The sequence below is a fragment of the Falco peregrinus genome, chromosome 5, assembly GCF_023634155.1.
Source record: "Falco peregrinus isolate bFalPer1 chromosome 5, bFalPer1.pri, whole genome shotgun sequence".
NCBI lineage: Eukaryota > Metazoa > Chordata > Aves > Falconiformes > Falconidae > Falco > Falco peregrinus.
In genome coordinates, this window is record NC_073725.1 from 109,044,283 (window position 1) to 109,068,018 (window position 23,736).

Below are 23,736 nucleotides of genomic sequence, written 5' to 3' on the forward strand. Positions count from 1 at the left end.
AATATATGCTATAGGGTTGATTTTACTTCACAGTAAACATTTTAGAAAAGCACTATTAGAAGAGGCACGGCAGCTATGGCCTCTTAAACTGCCTTCTCCCATTTCCTTAGTGCTGCTCCTACCCCTCCTTCAGCCTCATCCCAACTTTCAAAAAGTATCACTTAGAAACCGAACATAACGGGACATCACCTGATTCAGCAGTACCTGGTTATATGCTCCCTGTTTTACAGAATCTGATGAAAGCAAGACAGATGTAGTTGCATTACATCTATTTCTCATCACATTGTTATTGTTGACCCTCTGTCATGAAGTACTAGGTTTCTTAGAAGGGAAACCATAAGGGAAACATAGCTGGGGATTTTTTTTTTTCCCCCCAAAATAAAAAAATTATTTCCCTTCAGTCCAAGTAGAAGCATGATTTCTGCCATTCTCCCTAGGCTACCTTAAACATATCTTTCCTCTCTGAATAGTTAGTTATCATAACTAACCAATTGTAATTGAAGCAATAGGTGCAAAAGCTGCTATGAAATATTTAATTGAACAAAAAATTAAGACCACATTTTAGTCTCACTTTGAAAAGGTTTGAAATTCTGCTGTACCCCACTGTAGCAGAGTGAAAACCTGAGTGCATTAAGTTATCTGCCAGACAGAATGAAGACCACAAATATCTGAATATGAAAACTTATGTAACTATCATACTCTATGAAAGCAAAGAGAGAGAGAGAGGAAAAAAAAAACAAACCCAAACACCCAGGGAAAAAAAAGAGGACCAGTATGCCTAACAAGCTCTGCAGGTCAGCTTAAAGCAGCACTTCACTGGAAGCTGAAAAGAAGCTTTGGAGGAGGGTGTTAGCTCTTTAGTCTTCACAATAACCTCTGCAACATTTTCAAAGGCAGCTTAAAACTTTTAGCCTAAGGATGAATAACCAGCAACGGAAATTCAGATGCTTTAATGTATTTGTAATGCATAATGGATAGGCGCTACTTCCTTTTCTGGAACATTTCTGAAGGCTTTCAGTATAAATACTTGGTAATAGTCTTGAGACTTACTGTTTGCTGCTTAAAAGCTGTGAAGAGAAACTGATATATCAGACTGAAGTCCAAATCAAAGAAACCTTCCTAAACAAGTTTTACAGTAAGAGCTAGTGATCAACACTCAATAGTCCAAGAGAAGAATGTCAAAATGTTTCATGTTTTACAATTACATACTGCAGCAGTTTATGGCTTCTGTTGTAAAAAAAAAAAAATTACTAATGTTTCCTTTTCCAAATTTTCTAACTCAAATTTGAGCAACTGTGATTCTTCTGAAGATACAAGGTCTGAATTAGATTTGAGAATCAAATTTTAGCAATTAATTTCTATACGCCACATTTTTATTAGCCTTCTCTAGTTTCCTTCATTAACTAGCAAATATGGGAAAAAATAGCGTTAGCTACAGACTTACCATTGAAACTTTACCAATTTATTCTAAGCTCTTTTCTAATCTGTATTTAATTCCTAAAAGCAGAGACGGCTATAGCAACTTTGCATCTATTCCAATTCTGTCACATGAGATTTTGTATGCCCCAAAATTTTGAAACTCTTAATACAGAGTGTTGTGTGCTATCACCAGTGAACATTTTGTTCCATGATGTTTTGCATTGTGGGGAGGGACACTGTTTTTGGGGGGGAGTTTTTTAGTACATGACTGAAATTAGAAGTTGTGTATATTGAATTCTACTTGAGGATTTTTGTGTGCCCTACTGCATCTACAAAATTATCTCTCAGTTCTAATTACAAGTAGGAAGAACAGGGATGCTGCCTACTAACAATTTCCCAAGTCAGTCTCCCAACAGCATCCTCCTAGAAAAGCTGGGCAGATACAAGCAGGACGGATGGTTCCACAATTCTGACATAAAGGAAAAAAGCTTTCAACACAACAGAGTATGTTGTTCAAAGGGATTCTTAAATCTCAAACCATGGATAAATTAAAAACTGGACTGGACCATATCTTGAACAACCCGCTTTGAGCAAGAGGCTGGATTATATCACCTCTGGAGATCCCTTCCAAACATTTTTTTTTTCCTACAGCTTTATAAAATATGCAATGCATGGGAAAAGCAGAAGTTCACACCACCACCACATCCAGGAGGTGTTCCCAAGAGTATCTGAGACATTTGTACATTCAAAGATTCAGTACTCAAATTGAAATTAGAACTTTAATGTTGAAGCCATAAGCTCTAATTTAATTTCTAAAGACTCTGACAGTCTTTCTTAAATTCTGATTTTATACCTGTTAGGAATAAATTACATGTCTAGAATAAACTAGCAAACCAGTAGAAATCTTGTTAGTGCAAGAAAAGTGCAATACTGAAAATGAAAAATTCTGAATCCTCAGCAATTACAACTGTAGCAGCATTTTTTAAAAATGCTGGGCAATGAAAAACTAGTCCATACTATTTCATCAGCCACTTTGTAGAAGCACGTTCATAGACAGCTCTTGAACAAAATACATGCAGTTCTCCTATTCTGTAACTTCTCTCTGTTTTTCAAATCCCGAGATACTATTTTAAGAAAATGCCAAGTCACAGAACTACTCCAAAATAATTCCAAAATAATCTTTAAGTAAGCACTATCCACCCTATATGGCTATAAGCAAGTTGCTCTGCAAGTTGCAAACAAAGCACTAGAGGGAAAAGATGCATCAAATACAATTTCTAAGCTTTGCCACCCAAGAATCAGAGATCACAGCACTATTTAGTTGCCATTGTCACCAAGAGGGAATTGGTCGCCTGTTTTCTACTTGCAGCAGCTAAGGTAGCCTAAAACAAGACAGGAAGGAGAATGCAGGAACATTCTTTTCAGTACAGATCATGACTGCTTTTCTCCTTTTTACATATGCAAATATAGTAACACTTCTATTAAAATCCAGCTGCTGGTGTAACGAATCTGAAAATACAAAACTGGAAATACAAAGACAAATCTAGTAAACTTAAAAATTCTGACGTAAAAAAGCCTGTGAGGGAGCGTTGTGCTACTTTGTTTGTAAATCAGCGTGCAGTGCTGTTTGGCTGTACAAACAGCAACCATTATGAATGCTGTTATTTTGGTATCCATTCTTTACTTGAGGCATTTATGCTTTAAAAACTATCCTCCATATAAAGAAAAGGCTTTTAAAACCAGCAGGACACTGCTATTTTTGTGACAGCTTCAAGTAATGAATCACCAGGGATCAAGTAATAGAGCTAAGAAGGGAAATGAGCTCACGGCGAGCATTAACTCGAGACAAATGATTATTTAGGCTCTAGAAACACAAACATCGCTCAATCACAAGAAGAGACTTGTGGTGTTTTCTTCTTTTTTTTTTTTGGGGGGGGGGACGGGACGACAGGACGATGGACTACTCTTGTTTGTTTTCCCACACTTGTAAACAAACTGAAATCACACTGACCTCCAAGCTGAGGGCTCAGCTTTACCACTTCAGATAAAACGCGGCAAGTCTCCGATACCTTTCCATAAGCAGCCACCTCACCACCCATGCATGCCGAGCATCCACATGCAACTTCAAAATACTAAGTTTAAACACACTTGTGACCCCACAGGACTGCAATTTTAGCCCCTCCTTCTATCCTACTTGTCTTATTTTTCGTAAGATTATTTCAAATGATTAAAGAGTTTTCTTGGGGCCAAAGTGAAAATTTTTAAATAAGATGGCAAGAGGGGTTTTAACTTTAGAAACAACAGTAGCACTTAACAAAGAGGGCAAAAAATAATCCCGTGCAACTTGTCCTTTTTAGACGGATTTCTTACACAGGGTCTAACCTTATTGCACAGTCATTACTAATAACTTCCCATCTGCTATCTAGTTCTTTTTATACCAGAAGCCTCTCCCACATGATTAATGGAAACACAGATTTACAATATGCTTTTTAATAGTCCTCGCAATAGCTTGATTAAAAAAACCCAACACACTAAGGACAGGCCAGCACATTAATGAGGATACAGAAAAGAAAGTTAGTCACTAATCAAGTGATCTGATGAGTTGGAAAGAACAACTAAGTAAAGACAACTTATACAATTTCATATATCACTTATAGACACACAGAAAGAAGGTATAATCGATAAACCAGCTTAGGCATTTCAGATCTCCGTACTCAAAATGACAATAACAGACCAGTTGCAGACCACCTCTGCAGCAGAATAAAAGTAACAAGTTCATTTGTTGATTTTAAAAGCTTAGTTACTGCAGTCACAAATGCCTGATAACTAAAATAAAAACCAGGTTCATTTTGGAAGTGAATGAGAGACACAAATTTACGGAGAGTAAATATATTCCTCACACGTTCCCATCCACACAGACCACTTATTGTTAAAAGGACATTAAAATGGGAGAGGAGAACAGATTACACAGGAAACAACAGAATGGTATTAGGAAGAAACAAAATCTAGTATTTGGCATGATTACGTACCTACTTATAACTCTAATGGAAACACCAACTTTTTTCGTCTGAGTGAAAAGCCAATTTTATATGGCTTGAAAGCTGATCAAACATCTTGAAATGGCTTCAAGCCAAATCAGAAAAAGAGACTTTGGGCAATAGGTCTTAAAGCTCAGTAGAAGGTGTAGCTCAGCAGTATCCCAGCTCCTTCCTTGCCTTTTTCCCTTCCCTGGGCACCTGTACTTACCTAATCTCTTAAAGACCCAAGTCTGGGGACTGAGCTGGAGGAACTATTTACTTTTCTACATATGGTGAATTTTCTGATGGTTTAGCCCTCTGAATCAGTTCCCTGAAGAGCAGGGAAGAGCTCCAAATGTGCACCAGTCCAAGGAAGAGAATGAAAATACTGGACTGTGGCACATGGGAAAAAAAGCCAATAAACAGGGTTGTGGCAGTGCTGATTTAAACAGATTAAACAGTCATAAACCATATCCTACAGGATACACATTAAATCTACACAAATCTAACAAAAAAAAAAAAATGCCCTAATGGTATAGGCAGTTATTTCTCCTAAGACAGGTGTTTGTCATCATAAAACAAAGAAACCTGGAAAACCAAAAAAAAACTACCAATGATAATTACAAAACTGCTATGAAAGGTTTTACTTTGTTAGGAAAACATTATTTTAACTTTCCCCACCCCGAAACCACAGGGTTTGTTTGTTCTCTCTGATGAAGAGCCATATCTCTCTTACAAGGCAACCTCACCTCTCATTCCTATCTCAAGGAGCTTCAAATGTAATTTTTAGCTTCTATACAGAACTTCCATTCCCAGCCAGCCAGACTAAGCAATATGAAGATAACAGGCTGAACAGAATTAAATGTTGATGTTGGGTATGTATGATACTCAACTGCACCCACAAATCTGCAGTTGCTGCAGATCAGTCACCTTCTGTGGCTAACGTAATGGAAGACAAAGCAACTCCATGTAAAAGTGATTTCACTAGTCTATCCCTTAGCCTGTACAAAAGATATGAGCATTTTTCATCAATGATACAAGCCTTACATGCAGGAGTTTGAGTGAACATCACTTGAGGACAACCTTGCCATTCTCTTCACTTGAAGTATGTGGTCGTTTACTTCAAAGAGGGCTGGCAGAGCTCTTAGCCTGTACCTTCAGACACCAGCATGCGATTCCATCAAAGCTTTAATAGGAAATGACCTTCCAGCTGTCATGTATTTAGAAGCGTTTCAGAGTAAATTTATCATGCTGTTATTTTTACCATGAGATTACACAATATCATAATTTGTTCGATCGCTCCTAAAAAAATATTCAAGTAGTTGTTCCAAACTCACTAAATGCTTAGACTTACTGAGCTAACGCAGAAGGTGCATGCCAAGATACAGGCTTAAAAGAACCCTCATGACACGTGAAATATCAAAATGATCACTATAATCATTGTGTAATGATTTTAAGATGAGTTAACCACTAGCTGAAATATTCTGAGATTCTATCCTGAAAAACATTTCAGTGCAAGAAGAGAAACATTTACCATATTCACCAAAGCGAAGGGACTCCCACTGCTGCCATTCCACAATGCTGCTGACTGCACGTATACCAATGTAGATCAATAGCATCCCTAAAGTGGCATCTAACAAGAAGTTGATAAGGTACCTGAAAGGAAAAATGTAAAAGAAAACAAGGAGCAGGAGTCCATTTTCTACAAGTTGTGTATTTTAACACCACGACTGATAAAAGTTCTGTATATATGTTGAGAAGCCAGAGTACTGAGAATAGTCATTTCCTCGCTTCTGTAATTACATAGCCTATAATTGAAATAGTTTTAGAAGAGTCTTAATATTTTGTTTATGCCTGTATTTTCATGAACTCTGGTGTGTGCATGTACATTACTCTATATAAAACTCCAATACTCATTTTATTTGCTTTACTTGTTTAAATTAAAACTAGATTTCCTTTTTTCCCATTGCTTAGTTCATTCTGCATGGAAAACCTGTATTTGAATAAACCCAAAGGAATAAAAGGAAAAAGAATAAAAAGAAAAGCTGCAGACACCTCAAAGAATTTGAAGGTAAAAATTTCAATCCCAAACACTCTCATTCTGATGGGAAAAGACACAACTAGAGAGTTTTTCTTGCTTGAGGGAGCCCTCTCCTAGCCTATCATGCCTATAGGGTACAGTCACTATCTCGGGCCAAATTTCAGCTTACTTAGTGTTAGGGAGAAAAGTAGTTTACTTTCTTGCACGTCAGTTCTTGTCCAATAAACATTTGAAACAATCAGGAACAAGCCTTCCCAGAAACAAAATCCAACTAACTACCCCTCAAATGGACACACAACTGCTGCACTATTAGTTTGTTTCAAGAAGAGCTTCTGGGATCTTACCTATGTTTCAAGAAACCAGAGATTAATATGGGTTTCAAATTAATTCTTAGGTTTGTTAAATGGCACAGCTAAAAATCAGACCATTTTGTTCGTCACTTTTGTTTATTTACTATCACTGATTTTAGCTGAAGAAACCAGCAGCTGAGAAAGAGCCCACTAAGAGACACATAGCAAATCCCTGTTACTGAGATTCTTACTTCGTAATTCCAAATGCTTACGGTAAACTCTAGAGTCTATAGGAACTTATCTGCAGGGATAAAAATACAAATCAGAGACCTGTGGGCTTCAGCTGGCTGTGGCGACAAATCCACATGGACAAAATAGTATCAGAAAGCGGAAAGCAAAGACCGAATGCGTGCATTCAAAACAGTAAAGGAAAAGCTGTTCTAACCCTCAAAATCCCGTTCAAAGAGCAGCTCAAAACCAAAAAATGAAACAGATAATGCCTTGTGTCAGCCAAGACTTACACATAAACTTTTTAAAAAAGTAGTTATTTTCTAATAGCTGTGTGTCAGATTAGAGTTTTAATGAACTTGGTACTAGACAAACATTAAAATCAAGGTTTAGTGCTTGGCAGAGGGAACTCAGCAATTACAAGCCTACACAAGTCATTTTAAGGCCACAAGAGGCTGCTGTAAGTCTGCAGGAAGGCAGCCGTCAGGAGCAGGGAGAAGAGCTATGCCAACACCTATTTCACATCAAATTGCAGCTCACAACACAAGCCGAGCACGCCTGACATTCCCAAGCGCATCAGGCTCACTACATGTCGGCAACGTGCTCATGTGATGCGCAGCATCAGCCCTGCTCATGTGTAACCGGTGCACCAGCACCACCAACAAAAAAACAACACCTGCCACTACTGGAGAAATGCATCTGGCTGAGCATTCAGCGAGGAAAAGGCTTCACACAAACTTCCCGGTGCACAGCATACAGCCAGCTGAGTACCTTGCACCACAGGAGAAGAGTGCTGTTTGCTTTTTCTATTTAAAATTCTTCAAACAACCACCTATCTGTCAAGGTGTTTTAACAGATGCTTTATCAGCTGTGATAGGATCACACACCTGCCTGAGTTGCAGCACTACATTCCCAAACAACTGGCAACTTCCAGCTGTAGTTCTTTCCAAGCTTTGAACCACAATGTTTTCTAAAACTACCTTTTTCTGGTTTTGTTCTGAAAATAACTCAAACTACAAAACAGGAAAGAAGAGAAAACTATCCGTGTTTGAACTTCCTGAGTAAAATTATTATTAAAGTCACAGATAGAAATGTTGCTTTTACTCACTAATTTTGACCCACTCACACACTTAAGATCTATGTTTCCCAAGAAAGGGCAAGTGGCTTTGATCAATACTACACGCTATTTCTTTCTGCTAACAAGGAGGGCCTGCATCATTGCCCAAGAAATTACAGAGCTCCACACTGTGATTTTTATTATCCCGAGAACAGTGAATAACAGTTCTCTACACCACACCCTCTTGTTTTGTGTCATGTTACACTTGTATGAAAAGTGGTATTAAAAATATATGTAGACTATATTAAAACATGCAGAGGAGAGCGCACATGTTAGCAAACCCTTTATTTTGAAAACCTGGTACACAGCACAAAGTTACTTTTAATTTTAAAATACTGTAATAAACTGTTGAGCTTCTGGTCTGGTTTCGGCTGGGACAGAGTTAATTTCCTTCTTAGTAGCTGGTACAATGCTGTGTTTTGGATTTGGTGTGAGAATAATGTTGATGACACATTGATGCTTTTATAGCTGTTGCTGGGTCATGTTAATACTAAGTCAAGGACTTTTCAAGTTTCTCAGCCCTTGACAGCCAGAGGGCTGGAGGGGCACAAGAAACTGGGAGAGGGTACAGCCAGGACAGCTGGAGGAGCTATTTCATACCACAGAACACCTTGTAAACTGGGAGGGGTTGACTGGGCCTGCTGACCACTGCTCCGGGACCCGCTGGGCATCGGTCAGCGGGTGGCGAGCAATTGTATGGTGCATCACCTGTTTTCTTAGCTCCCTTCCCTTTGGATTTTGTTGCTCTCCCCTTCTCCTTCCTTTTCATTAAAATTATTTAAAATTATTGTTTTTATTCCCCCCCCCCCCCCCCCCCATTATTAAATTGTTCTTATCTCAACCCTCAATTGTACGTTCCTTCCCAAGCCTCCTCCCCATCTCTCAGGGGTAGAGGGGGAGTAAGCGAGCGGCTGCATGGTACTTGGCTACCGGCTGGGGTTAAACCACAACAGTTTTAGATTTAAACACTAACAATTTTAGACACGCTTTGGTTAGCTTACTTGAATATATACTTTAATATATAAAAATGGAATGAAAGCAATTTACACCTGCCAGTTTTTAAATCTATTGTGAAATTCTTAAATCAGTAAGCAAGGAAAAACCCTACCAATGATGCCTGGAATTATTGAAACTGTCACAATTATAACCTGAACTTTACAGTTAAGTGTGTTAAAATAAATGCATTTTCTCTACCAAAATGCTTTGTGGTGGGAAGAGCAAACTAGTGTTTTACTTGCACATTTATAGCATGTAGGAACACAGAAGAAACCAAGGAGGAATAAGGGTTATAAAACAGGTTTGTGAAGCAACACAAGCATATTCCTTGAGCTGCGCAATGCCTTTGTTTACCAAAGGACAACAGTGAGCAGGTGCCACTGGAGGAACTGGATTGGTTTTAAAGGGGAAATTACTAGGCTTTTAGAAACAATTTCACAGCTTCTATTACCAGGAATGTGTAAGCTTCTTCGAGCATGAGCCCTATCAAGAACAAACCCAAACAACTGCCATTTGCTTCAGGAGCTCCTGTAAAGAGCATGACAGGGTCTTAGTCATAAAATCTTCAGGTTTAATACACTACAGTGAAATGCTTATCTACTTAGTCACACTTCTCCAAGCGTGACATTGCAAAATTAATTTTTGTACTAACTGCCTGGGTACAGAGCAAGATTTCCTGTTTTTAACAAAATGAAAATAATACTGCAGTAGCTAATGTAGGTTTTAGAAGAAAATACAACCGTGAACGACTTGTTATTTTGCTAAATATGCCTGAAAGCAACAGGACTGTATATGAACCCCCCCGCTGCAGTGAACAGTGCAGCTGGTGGTCAGCGTACACAACTTTCTATTAATTTCCTTTGATCCCTAGCACCTCCTTCAGTAAACAGCCTTGTATTACAATGTTTATCCTAAGTCCTTGTTTATTAATTGGAGAGGGAGAAGTAGTAAGAGTTTATCCTCAGTCTAAAATATCTATACACAGCCCAGAAAACACTTTCCCAGGCCCTGCTAGGCATGAACTAAAAGAGCAGAAACTCCGATACTTGATCAACTAAGCTTAAACCAAAGGTTTTTGAAAGTGATTGATTTTTACCATGAAAATTGGTTTCTCAGGTTTATCTTGCATTATCATCAATGTACACCATTAAACTCAAATGCAGAACTTCCATAAAGACCAATCATTTTGAAATTAAACACTCACAGTGAACAAGGGTCTTCTTCTGTAAGGTCTGATAAATAGACATTTGCAAAGTGGATGAACAACATCCCTATGGCTTGCTTGGAAGTATCTAAAAACCTGTATAGAGTAAAAACAGTTTTTAAGACACACAAAACTGTTTACACCACAATCAGACGTTGCAAATTTATTTTAATTAAAATTCCATCTCAATTATTCACTTAATCTTCAAATAAGAACACCAGAATGATAAAGAGTCATGGTATTTAGCTTACTTAGCAATGTTTAATTTTAAATTCTGCCCCTTTTTTCCACGGGTATTGCTAACAGTAAACCAAATGCTAACTTGAACCCTTAGCGCTGTCATGTTAAAGTCTTGGGATATCCTCTTGGTATCATGTGCATTACCAAAGAGCTAAACTTCACAAAATCTAGCTAAGTCTTTAATAACCTCCTGTAAACAATGAGTATCCCAGCCGCAGCAGATATTTCAGTCCTTTCATGTTTATGCATTTTTAGCAAGTTTATGGTACAGGCAGAAATGAAATTCTCATCACATGCTTGTTGGTGAACAATTTAATAGCTGGCAAATGAGTCCTTTATCTACAGTATTTCACTAAAAAGCCAACATATTTTTCACCTGAAAGCATGAAATGGTCTCACTGAATTTTATCTGTAGTACAACAGCTTAGACCACACTGCAAAAGAATTACAACCTTGAAAACATTATCTCCAAAGCAGATGACAGAGAGAAAACAGTTTGCTACTTACAGGGAATATATAAAAAAAAAAACCCACCTGGGTACTGATTCATTAGTGACTCTAGCCCTTACCGTTCTTCTACAGTCATCCTTTGCACAAAAGCAGAACTTCCAGTGAATGTTTCATTAAATGTTAAATATAGGAATGGTGTCAAATGTATTCTGTAGGCAAGTGTGTTCTTTATACAGACCAACAGCCCTTCTGCTTGTTGATTCCATGTCTAAAAGAATCCCAACAACCCAACAGATTCAAGCAACACTGTATACCTGAATTCATCTGCCCTCCCTGACACCTTTATTCTTTCGCATTCATGGCATGACATTGAGAGCAGAGTGTTGAAGATGAGGCAGGAAGCCAGTGAGTTACTTATCTAATCAGTACACCATACTATAAATAACAGTACTCAAGTCCCAGAACAAGATTCTTTGCTTAAAAATTAAGGGCTATCACTGCACTTCTCAGAACTTCAGGCTGAGGTAGACTGTAGTACACAAAGATTTTGTATTTATTTTTTCGCTAAAATAAAGGTCAGGATTAGTCCTGAAAAGCAGCATTGTATGAGAGTAATTTAAACCACTGAAGTCTTCAACAACTGGAATGACAGCTTAATGTTTACATCAGTCTCAAAACTAGTACAGGTTACGTTGGCATTACTACAAGCCAACAACTTTTTAAAAGTAATAAAAAAGATGGTGCTATTTTATGCCTTTTTTATTTATATCTTTTACCATACTGCTTTCAATATTATACATAGCTACAGAACATGGAATTTTGTTTAAGCCCAGCCAAGAGCTTCCTATAAGCTTCTGTAAGTTTGTAGACATTCAGAGGCATCTCGGGGCAACTGTTAAGTTCCCATCTTCAGAAGCAAGCACAAGCTTATGTCTAAATGTACACCTTCAGAGAGATACTTGGAAGTGTTTAGTGAAAAGAACTAGCAGGGAAACACACAGAAGAGAACTTTTTGTTGGCTCATGTATTTTGGTAGCCTTTTTTGTTCCTCGCTGTCAGTCACCAATTTCTTGCCATCATTTTTTTTTTTTTTTAAATCATCATATGCAAACAATTATTTCCTCCATTTCTAAAACATGCACGAAACAACACATTTAAGAATAAAGCATGCAGCATACCATATCCTCCAGGGACGTCTTTCATGCTTTGGTTCTCTGAAGCGTTTTACTAAGAAAAAAAAAATATAATTGAAATCAATCAGCAACTCTCAAAGCAACAAAAATATAGAAAAATGAAAGCAAATCATCTTTCAGAAACATTACATTCTTTGATAAATTAGATCTTACACAGCTGCATTTCACTTTATCAATCTCTAAGGATACATTTTTAAAGAAACTGGCTCCCTTCCGTCACCTTCACGTCCTTACAGATCCCTCGTCTGACTGTCAACACACCTCACATGAAAAACCAATATATTACCAACCACTATGTCATTGGCCTTAGCTTTTATGACCGCCCATCCAGAAAATTTAATTTCCGATAGGAAAGCAGGAATTACAAAAGACCGTTTCTTTTGCTCACTGGAGAGCAAAAGTCAAATTGGAAAGTATTCTCACAATATAGGGGCAATCTATAATATCAGGAATAAATCAAGTTCATTAGTAACAGGACAAATATATCCTCTAATCAAGTATATTTATTTTATGGATGACAAATAAGACCTTTGTGGGCAAACTGAATTGCAAAAGGAAAGCAGTGCAGATTTTTTCAGTCAGATAATTCCTTCACAAAAAGGTTGATACTCATTAACATATTAAAAACTATTTAAAAAAAATAATCCAGTATTAAAATTACTGCCAACTATACAACAACAAAAAATACATAAAATTGACTATTTCAATCTTGAAACACATTATACTATAAAAGTGTTCAGTTATCTGATAGAAGGCTCCTCTCACAGCCTACCCAGCTACTCCCAGGTCCATCGCCACAAGCGCGGAGGAGCAGGACCCAACGGCAGATGAAGGAACAGATCACAGACTCAGGAGGCAGGGACAGCTGTCCCAGTAGAGCCTCAGTTCCACCAGCCAGGGCTGACCCCCATCCTGGGGAGCCGGCTCTGGAGCACCTTTGGGACGTAGGTGGTCAGTGCATCAGGGCATGGGACCACTACGGGATGCAGGGGAAAAGTGTTTGGTGATTGCACAAGACTTACTACAGGTTGTTTAGGGGAGGAACCAAAAGCAGGGAAGAGGAAGGATCTAGATGACTCATGGAGGAACAAGTGTGTGAAAACAGAGGGATAAGGGGATAAAAAGTTGCTCATACGTAGCACTGTGTGATCTGCAGTTTGTCCTACCTTTAGGAAATTCCAGTTCTAACTGTTTCTGGGCAAGAAAATCTTTTTCCCTACTGGGAACACGTGCTCAGCCCTAACAGAGGTCAGACTTGGGGCAGGGAGCTGTGGCAGCCTCGCTTTTGCCTGACCTGGCCTCATGCTGCAATACAGACTTATTTTCTGTTACAGCTGCAAGATACTAGTTCCTTATATATCCCAAAGACAAACCAAAGATAACAGGGTAACGGAAAACCTTTCCACTAAGGATGGGGTTTACTTCCTTCTTCTGTCCACGTTTCGGTGTCACTCACCAGCTCCTTCAATATAGTCTTCAAAAATAATTATTTAGGCTCTTATTTCAAAAATTATTTATTTTTTAAACAAAAGGAAAATTTAAGCCTCAATTTCCCTCCTCCCCTTCAACTTGCAGAAATTCTGTCTTAAAAGGCACAAACCGTAGCAGGTATAGGTCAGGCAAACCATCAGTAGGTATTTTGACCTGCTTCTCCAGGTATTAGAGATGAATTTAAGTTTCAAATAGGATGTTGCATGTAAATTATGCTTACTGGGCTTTCCAAGCCTTTAAAACACGTTTTGGTTTATGAATCAATCACAACTTTTTCACAAGGAAGGCAACCTCACCCAAAGCCAACCATCCTCATACAATACAGCATTAATATAATTACCTGAATGCCTTTAAATAAATAAATACATAAACATTCACCGCTGAGGTGGAGGGGCAGCATTTCCAGGGAGCACTAAGCTAACAGCTTGCCATTTTTCCGTCACTGCTTCCGACAGCAGAGAGAGAGAGAAACTGTGTTTCACTCCTGTGTAATCTGACCGTTAGAAATTAAAAAGTGACAAGAGGAAAAGACCGTTCATTTACACCAAAGCTAAAGCTGTAATAGCAACATTTGCCAGCAGTTTCCTCTGAGAACAGAATGCCATAAATATAAAACTTCTGCTAAAAATGAGCAACACCCAGCTAAGTTAAGGAGTTTGCCGTTTATGACAGGTCCCCCCCAGTCACACTATGGATTACTTTAGTGCCACTTTCCCACAACAACAGGAAGCCACAAAGCATCACAAAATAAATGCAAGAAACAGAAGTTTCAACTTACTGTGGAGTTTGTGCAAGATCTTTTTCTGCAGACAAAATAGAAAATAAACTGGTAAGATTTGCATATCTGGGGGGGAGAGGTGGGAATTCCAAGCTTAGACTTACGTCTGTTTTTACTATGAAGAAGCTGTATAAGCCTGTGGATTCGTTTCTTTCTCTGAAGTATCCACAAAACAATTGTTTGGAAGAGGATACTCAAAAACAATTCAACTAACACCACTTCAAATTTTATCCATACTGAGAAAAAGACTTCAGAAGGTCCACGTTTCTCTGGCCAGTTCCGAGAACATAACATTTCATTTGAGTTAACATTAAACAGGAGAGTTAGCTCTGAAAGCCTAGAGGCTTTCAGATGTCTTTTGGGAATGTATTAAATGGCTGATCACACCACATACTTCCATCCCCCGCTAAATGAAATGAGATAATCTGTTTAAATGCTTTAGGAGTTGCTACTTGATGAATGTGTACCTGTACACTTGAAAGCCCAGTAGATCCAGAGGAAACAGGGTTGTTTTCTCAGCCTAGTTTCTTGCAGCTCTATGTCTGTGAGCATCAGGTATTTCTGACATACCAGATATTGCCAGGTATTTTCCTGCACACCCCAGCGCAGTATCTGGGTTATGCTGCCTATCTGGCACAACGGGCTATCACATCAGAGTGGCTGAAGTCGACAGCAATTCAACTTCTCCCCCAGCAAGGGAGCGTGCTTTCTGGATGGCTGTAGACACCTGGGGCCTTCCCAGTAAGTAATATGAGCAAAAAAATGACAGGCTGTAGATAATCACACTGGTAAGCTCAGAGCTGAATATTAACAAATTAATTTTGCAACCAAAAGCCAGCACATTTTGTCAGATAAAGCTTCTGTAAATTTTTTAAGCATCTATCAAATTGGGGAGGGGAAAGCAATTCTCCCACTTGCCCTCCCCCCAAATATGCCACGATTGTCGAAGTTTTCAGCCCCTCTCACAGTTTCTCTTGGCAGTCTGCACTGCCTCACTGTAAACTCAGAGACGTGCACTGGTGCGTGTGTCAGCTGACAGATGGATCTCAATCTGCCAACTTCTCACTCCGAGGAGACAGTACCACTCCATATGCTTCAATTCGGAGCGCTATACTCGCACTAGCAAGAATTCACCATATTTAATATTAATTAACTAATAATGTTCAGAATTTCATACTGAATTATAAATGAAGAAAGAAGTGCTGCTTGTTTATACACTCCATGCCAGAAATGTTCAAGAAAGGAAACAAAAGCACTTCTGCCAACAAGCATGTGAGCTGCCAGATGGACAGTTAATAGATAAGCATATAAGGCAGAGTATTGCTAATGCAAAATTCAAGTTCATTGAATCATCTTCCCATTTCATTGAAATTCTAGAAATAATTAACGCCAGAGTACTGTGGAAAGGTTTCCAACAGTTACTTTAACACAGGAGTTCTGCAGTCAGTATTCCAGAAAACTGAAGACTCACAGGGAAGAATAAAGATAAATGTTCATATATAAGAACAGAGACAAGAAACAAAAAGCCTCTTCAATCTGTCAATATGAAAAGCAACACTTGAATCTGCATTTGGAATTCAGCCTTTCCTTCTCTCCCTCCTTCACTTCCTCAAACGTCCCACAGGGCAAATTTTTCTGATGTGAAGTAACTTCAACATGGTTTCAAGAACTCCACGCTTCTGGGTGGCTGCTCTTGCAGCAGCGCAAAACTGGCTCAACTCAAACATATGAAATGTTTTTACATAGCATGTATCACTGCATTTCTTAGACACGTGTTCTGGAAGTTCACAATAAGAAACCTTCTGATCCCAGTAAAGATCTAAGAAGATTTCACTAGCTCATTAATTTGAAATTCAAAAAAAGGAAAACAAGCTAAAGAATATTCAACATATTTGATGTTCTCCGCAGCTGTACTACAATAACACTGCTTTTCTGAGACGACAATTGGGAATTTCATCTGTATGTCCACTGCTTCTCAAAACTTTTTCAAAACCAGGTCAAAGACAAAGCATGTGAGAAAAATGTTTCATTTCATAAACCTGCTACACATTTCTGCCACCAGATCTCAGCAAAGCCACAGCTGAGCTAGGCAAACAGAAGAAGAAAACCAAAAGTAGGAAAAGTTAGCGAGGGTAAGGTCACATTCACACGTCACACATGCAAACCTGCGCACGTGCGTGGGCACTTTCAGTGAGAACAGAATCAGACCCTTCTTGCGGGCGTACAGGCAACAGGCACAAGGAAACAGCCACAAGTTGCAGCCAAGGAAATTCCAACATAGTGGAAGTAAAATGTTTCCAATGAGACCAATTAAACTCTGCAACAAGTTGCCCAGAGAGGGTGCAAAGACTTCAGTCTCACAGACCTTGAAAATTCACCTGGACGATGCTCTGAGCAAGGGGACACAGGCTGGCCCTGCTCTGAGGAGGAGGTGGGGGCAGGTGACATTTAGGCTCTCTTCCAACAAAAACTGGTCTGTAAGTCTACGAGTCATCTTTCTGTGATGTGATGCTTAAAAGTTCCCGAGATTGAGCCAGTTACCAAAGGACCAAAGTGTGGTTAACCAAAACCTATACATACACACATACATATGCATGCACAGAATTTTAACAGTGAGAAATCTGCTGCAGTTTGAGCTTTCGTACAGTGTTATATCATGAGAATGTTCCACCTCCTCCAGCAGGTTGGCTTTGCTGGGCTTCCTGAATAACACATTACAACCAACCAAATCCTCCAACACAGCCCTTACAGTGCAAGACTGTTGTGATCTGTGGGGTTACTTTGATTTTAATTCACATGGTTTCCAACATGCAAGACAAGTATTAAAGTTTCCAGTAGAATGCTGTTTTGCTAATTATGTATGGAGTAACAGCTGAAGAGTTACACCAAGCCTTAGCATCCAAACTCAGAATTGGATGCAGAATTTCATATGGCTACTCTCAGACAAGTGAACTATTTTCGGAACATTTGGTAATCAGGAGAACATATGCATCATAAATTTGATCCTGCAATTTCTAACACTGTAAAAAACTTGTAAAAATCAACTACATATGCAGGCCAGTTTTCAATTTTTTAAAATTCTTTTTAGGAAGACTGTCAAAAACACTATTCTCCTTGTTAGTATCAACACTTCCCCCACAACAGTGGGAACCATATGTAATGAATAGGCACAGACACCCTAATAATTCCTGAAAATACACACCACCACCACGGAATGACAACTATCGGTGGATTTTATGTTACCTGTGATCTTTATCACACATTTGAACTCCCCTCCCTTTCCCACTAAAGCAAAGCTTTTAAAAGGCTTGTCTTGCAGTTTATCACTCCCGTTATTCTCTTGGTAGCAGCAAAGAGGAAATAAGAAATTACAGACTTCCCCAATATAGAATTTTTCTTTTTTAAATTAATTTTGCAAGAAACAACATGCCTAATGATAATGATCTACAATGATGCCTTACAAAAAGGTGTACAAATGTATAAACCACATATAACTTGACTGCCAAAAGTTTTTGACACTTACGAACTCAGCATCTCCCTATATTCATAGCTTAAAAAAAATGGGAACATGGGGCGTGTGTGTTTAAAGAGAGGTAATAAATGTGATCGCAAAAAAAGACCAAAAGAGCCAGTAGTTTTGGCTTGCTGCTCATTTCTCCAAACAAAAAAGAAAACGTGCTACAGTCTTGGTAATTCAATTTTTGCCCTACTGCAATTGCTCCCTCTCTTCCTATGCCCTACATTAACTACAACTGAGATGCTCAAACACAGGATACCCTGAAAGACTGCTGCTTAATTCCCTACAAAAGAACTCCCAAGATCTTAATTATATTTTTGCTTAATGACCTAGACTTGTCAACACTCTTGGACACCAATTATACTAAAGCAGAAATTATACTGGACTAGAGCAACTGATTGCCAGCTACATCTGTATGCGTGCATACATATAACGAAAATCACACGTATTGAAGAATGACAGCAGAAACCATGGTTTCCTCATGATGAAGAAAGTTATGGAATAACTCACTCGGAGGAAAATTTTGTTCTAGTCAGTGTTAAAGACTGACATACTATGAAGTGCATAAGCTCACCAGCAAAAAGGATTTTCAAAATTTCTGTAAGACAAAAAGCGGTATTAGCCATGCAAGTACCCAACCCCTTTTCTTAACTCTACTGTGTCCTTGGCCTCAATGGTTCTGTAGAGATATGTGTGTAATTAAGAACCTGTCTATTAAAGACAGTCACCCAGGCAGAAACTTTATAGAAATATTGGACACAATAAAGTTTAATGACCCAGCTAGTTAGTTATTCAGGGACATCGTAAGACTAATGATTCAGTGTCCAGACAGCCCCACGGTACCTGCAAAACTGCAGATCTTATCCCAGTCTCTTCGTTCCAATGGCAGCAGTTAGAATAACATTGCGGCTACAGTTTTTAGCCACAAAAACCTGGCGATAGTTAAACAGGTCTGACTGACACTCTTGCGAGAGCAGAGAACAAGGGATTTTGTTTTACTGCAACATTAAATACGCTAATGCCAAGCATCCGCCAAGCCCAGATATCTCATGACCAGGGCTCTTTTGTCTCACACAGATGGTGATGGAAAACGATGTGCCAGCACTGGATTTCACATAGTTTATCAAATGGGCAGCAGTGCTTGCTGGATAAATGCTGGAGAGTTACTGTTACTGGAAGTAACCTCTGTAAAAACATTACTACCTACCTGCTTCCACACCCAGCTAAAACCGACCTGTACATTTTGTCCCTACAAAAAAGGTTTGGTGATAGCTAAGGGAATGGAGATCACACAGTGAAGCTCCCTTCACAATGCAGGGGAGGAGAGGACAAATCATTATCAGAAAAAAACCCCAAACCTGAGCTTTGGAATAAAACAGATTACGTTGCTCCTTCAGGAAGGGTAGCCAAATGCATTACATGCAGTTGGTGGGCTTTTATTCCTAACACATGCATATTTTAAGCTTAAAAAAAAAATAATTTTCCAAATGCTTAGCTTGTAAAGATTGGCTGAGGGACACACAAACAAGTCATACTACCTGTCACATACAACTCAGTCTAATACAATTTCACCAAGGCTGATCTCACACAGCCTGGTAGCACATGATAGTGTGGTTCTGACAGAAACATTAACTTGGCTGTCAATAAAGGGAACAAATGTGTCTTAGTAGAGCATGCAACCCAGACATACCACATCAACAGCTACTGTAATTGAGCTTTGGCCCTTTTTTATTTTAAAGGTAAAGCTTAATTTTAAAATAGGTAAACCAACTTAGCAGACGAAGAATTAGACACAAGTTCTCACTCACAATTGCTGATTTACTCGCTATCTCCCCAGACAGCCCAGCACTTTACAAGTCAGAAAACACATGTAACACACACTACTTAAACAAAAGTATTCAGCCCTTTACATCCTGAAGGGCATGCCGATACTATAACAATACTAAAAATAAAGGGTTACAAGTAACTGATTTAAGAACTCCAAGATAAATAGCACAAGTAGCTTAGGAAGTATTTATACAAATACTAAAGTTGTAAGACAAGATTTGATCTTGGAGACAAGCATTTGTTATCTTTGCATTTAGCATATGTAGCACCATTCAGTCAAGATGTGCTCTATCTGAAAGGTCATAATACAAATCACAGTTTCCCAGCACTCTCAGAGACAGAAGCATATGCTATTCTGTTTCAATAGGTATGAGATAATTAAAGCAAAGTAAATCTAAACTTCCAGCCCTAAAAGTGCCTGCGAGACTGGGTTTAGAAATTTAATACAGAGGTCTCTTGCAAATACTTATACTCTGAACCAGGTGTTATTAAACAACTACACCAAAAAAGAGAAAAGGGTAGGTTGCTAGAGAAATGCATGTACCATTCCTACCATGTGATCCACACACCTAGTGAGAGCTGAAAAATACAGTCTGCTGTGTTCAAGTGGATTTTTTTCTATTAAAAATAAGAACCATTTGGGAAACATGAATTATTTAGTGCAAACCAAACAGAATCAATCCATATTAATGTGCACTAAGCAGCAATTTACGATTCACAACACCGTTTTCACGTACAGCATTCACAAGATCACTCAATAATACATGAAGCTTTCCTAACATTATTAGTATGACAACGGATATCAATGAACTTTGAGTCATTCAAGCTGGTTGTTTTAAACCAGCTCCTGGGAACTGCTGGAACTGCCAAAGCACAGCTACAAGCTCACTCATCATTCATTAAAATATTAATTAAGCCAGTAACTGTAGCAGTTTGAAAAGCAGAAAGCAAACCCAAAATTTAAGTTCAGATATACAGAAAATGAATGCAAAAGGAAAACTGTTTCCATTTATAGAAAACTATAAAAAGCAAATATATTAAATCGTGGAGGCCAAAGGTGGACATACACAATATGTTTAGAGTCCATTTAATTTGTAAGTAGCTTGGCTTACCAGATTCATTCTTCCTAGGCTGCTGAAACTATTGATGCAAGCAAGACATTTCACATAATACCAGTTGTTTTAAAAAGAACAAAAAATATACAACCTGCTTTCATACACTCTCTTTACAGACAATGAAATAGCATGAAAGGAGAGTCAGTGGCCAATTATGCAGACTACTTTGATACAACATATCTAACAGTTAGATATCCACGGCATAAATTAAATTTCTGAAATCAAGATGAACACATGTAATAATTTCCATGTGCATGAGCATTCTTTTTAATGATAAAGCTTCACACTTCTTAACATTTGTGCAAGTTTCATAAAAACACCAAAACCTAATGCCAGCACTAAAACCACTGCCATAAGAAGGCTCAAGCTTTTAGGTTCAGGTGGAGGAGAGTGGGTGTGTGTTGTCCCCCACTCCTCCCCTGTTTAATTTGGAAGCTTCTTAGACTATTTAATCTTCTAACATTACAATTACCTCTCAAAGAAAGTATTAGAAACCTAGACACATAACATACGCTGCTAGTCACACCATCCTCCTCAAAACAAGAAAGCTATGCTGGAAGATGTTGCATAGTAGCTTTTCCAGCCCAAGAAAGAAAGTAAGAGCAATTATTCTAAAAAAGTAATTAAAATTTTAGAGCATATCATCTTCCAAAATTATTAGAGACAGAGGATATTTGTTGTTAGCTGTGAATACTTGATTGTAATTTTAATTTTTTTTAATGGAAAAAATATTTTTGACAAATAGAAAAAAAAAAAAAAGTAAAACAACAAAAAAACAAGTAAAGGTTATTTCTGTAAAGTACTCACATTCAAGGTGACTGACTAGCCTGTCCAGAATTGGTAAGATGAACCCTATAGAATAGTACCTGGCCAAGTTCTGAGCACTGAGGCCCAGGACAATCTTTTAAGTTGTACCAGTTACCAAACCGACGTTAGTCCTATAGAACTGTTACATGTGAAACCCTTAAAAGTTCAGGATCGCCTCTCTCGAGTTCACCTCTCACCAACAATTTCCACTTACTTCCATTGGTTCATCTCTTTCAACAGTGTCAGTGGAGCACAGCAATGGAGAGACCTTTCACACAAAAGGAGTACACAAATAAACTTCTTTTCACAAATCTTCACATCCTGAGCACCTTGCTGCTTCCCAAGTCCTCCTGGGCTCTATTTAATGCCCTGTGACCAGATAAAACAAGGAAATGTAACACTGTCTTCCTCTTCTCCCAGGTGAGCCAACAAGAGGAGGAATCCTAAAATCATAGAATCGTTTAGGTTGGAAAGGACGTCGAAGATCAGAGTCCAAATGTTAACCCAGCACTGCCAAGCCCACCACTAAACCATGTCCCTCAGCGCCACAGCTACAAGTCTTTTAAATACCTCTGGGGATGGTGACTCAATCACTTCCCTGGGCAGCCTGTTCTAATGCCTGACAACCCTTCAGGTGAAAAAATTGTTCCTAATATCCAATCTAAACCTCCCCTGGTGCAACTTGAGGCCATTTCCTCTGTCCTAATGCTTGTTACCTGGGAGAAGAGACCAACCTCCACCTTGCTAAACCTCCTTTCAGGTAGCTGTAGAGAGCAATAAGGTGGTATCTTAGAGTCTGGGGTAGCCAAAAACTTCACAGAAGTTAAGATGCCCAAAGCCAAAACATTTCAAATTATAAAAATATTTGATTATTTTTTAAAAATTGCAACATCTAGAGAAAAAAAAAATCCACCATGAACAACAAAATAAAACAAGTTTAGTACCTTCCTTGGGATAACTTTTTCCTACTCTAGCTCAGAACGCTTGTGAACTAACTTACCCCTGTAACTGAGTCTGAACCATGTATGTGAACTATGAGGAATCTGAACTGTGAATCCATTTTAGCATGTTTTCATCCTCAGCATTCATTTCACATGACAACGTATGTATGAGGTTATGACAACAAGTGATTCAGGGTCACTGGTAGAAAAACAGGTCTTCAGTACCTTGACCAACAGCGTGAACATGTTTAATTATTCCCGATTAAACCGTAAAACCTCATCCCTATACCACACTACCTGCAAAGGCAGTCTCATGCAAGCTCCAAGCTTATATTCAGTCTGCCAGAGAGATTTAACATAATAAGTTTCATAGGGAATACATTTTGCCGTGATCAAGAAATCTTTGAGAATGTGAAGCGTTTCCTACCAGCAGGCATGAGAAAGCAGACCTGATTTTTCATTTCATCAACAAAATCCACACAGATAAGACCTTGTTAAATACCAGTTTGAGAATGCAAACTTCATTAACCATGAAATTAATATCACTGCAGAACACAAAAATGCACACTGTGTTTGTACAAATCAGCTCCTTACAAATTTAATTATAAAACACTACTCAAGAACACATTCATTATGCAGTTTACAATTAAACAACGGTCTAGCTAACGGTCCAGAAGTTAGTTCTAATTAAACACAGATTCAGAGTTTCTGGATAATTTATCATTTTAATAGTTTACAAATGTCAGCATAACTTATCCTTTTTTCTAAACATTTCATAATGTGAATGACATGTGTAATTATACTTAGAACAAGCTTATTATCTGGAGTACAATTATACCCAGCAATCAGCTGAGTAATAAGAAAATGTAGTATGTTCTGAGCCAACAAGACAAAAGAGGACATCAGTCAACTGTTAATGAAAAGTGCAAGTTACAGATTATTTGTCTAAATGGGCATCTCCCCCCCCCCCCCCCCCCCCCCTTAACCTTTACTGGCACGGCATTTCAAGAATAGTGGCTACATTTAGTGACACCAAAATATTTATAACCTGACACGATCAGGATG

General features: G+C 38.5%; 1 protein-coding gene across 1 annotated transcript in view; it reads right to left on the bottom strand.

Annotated features, from left to right (window-relative positions):
• Window positions 1-23,736, bottom strand: part of STIMATE (STIM activating enhancer) — a 38,115-nt gene that overhangs the window by 7,117 nt on the left and 7,262 nt on the right. Inside the window, exons 2-4 of the mRNA XM_055805320.1 lie at window positions 12,181-12,229; window positions 10,313-10,408; window positions 5,971-6,092 (exon numbers count right to left, since the gene is read on the bottom strand). Coding sequence (XP_055661295.1) covers window positions 5,971-6,092; window positions 10,313-10,408; window positions 12,181-12,229 — 267 coding nt within the window. The remainder of the gene's footprint in view (window positions 1-5,970; window positions 6,093-10,312; window positions 10,409-12,180; window positions 12,230-23,736) is intronic.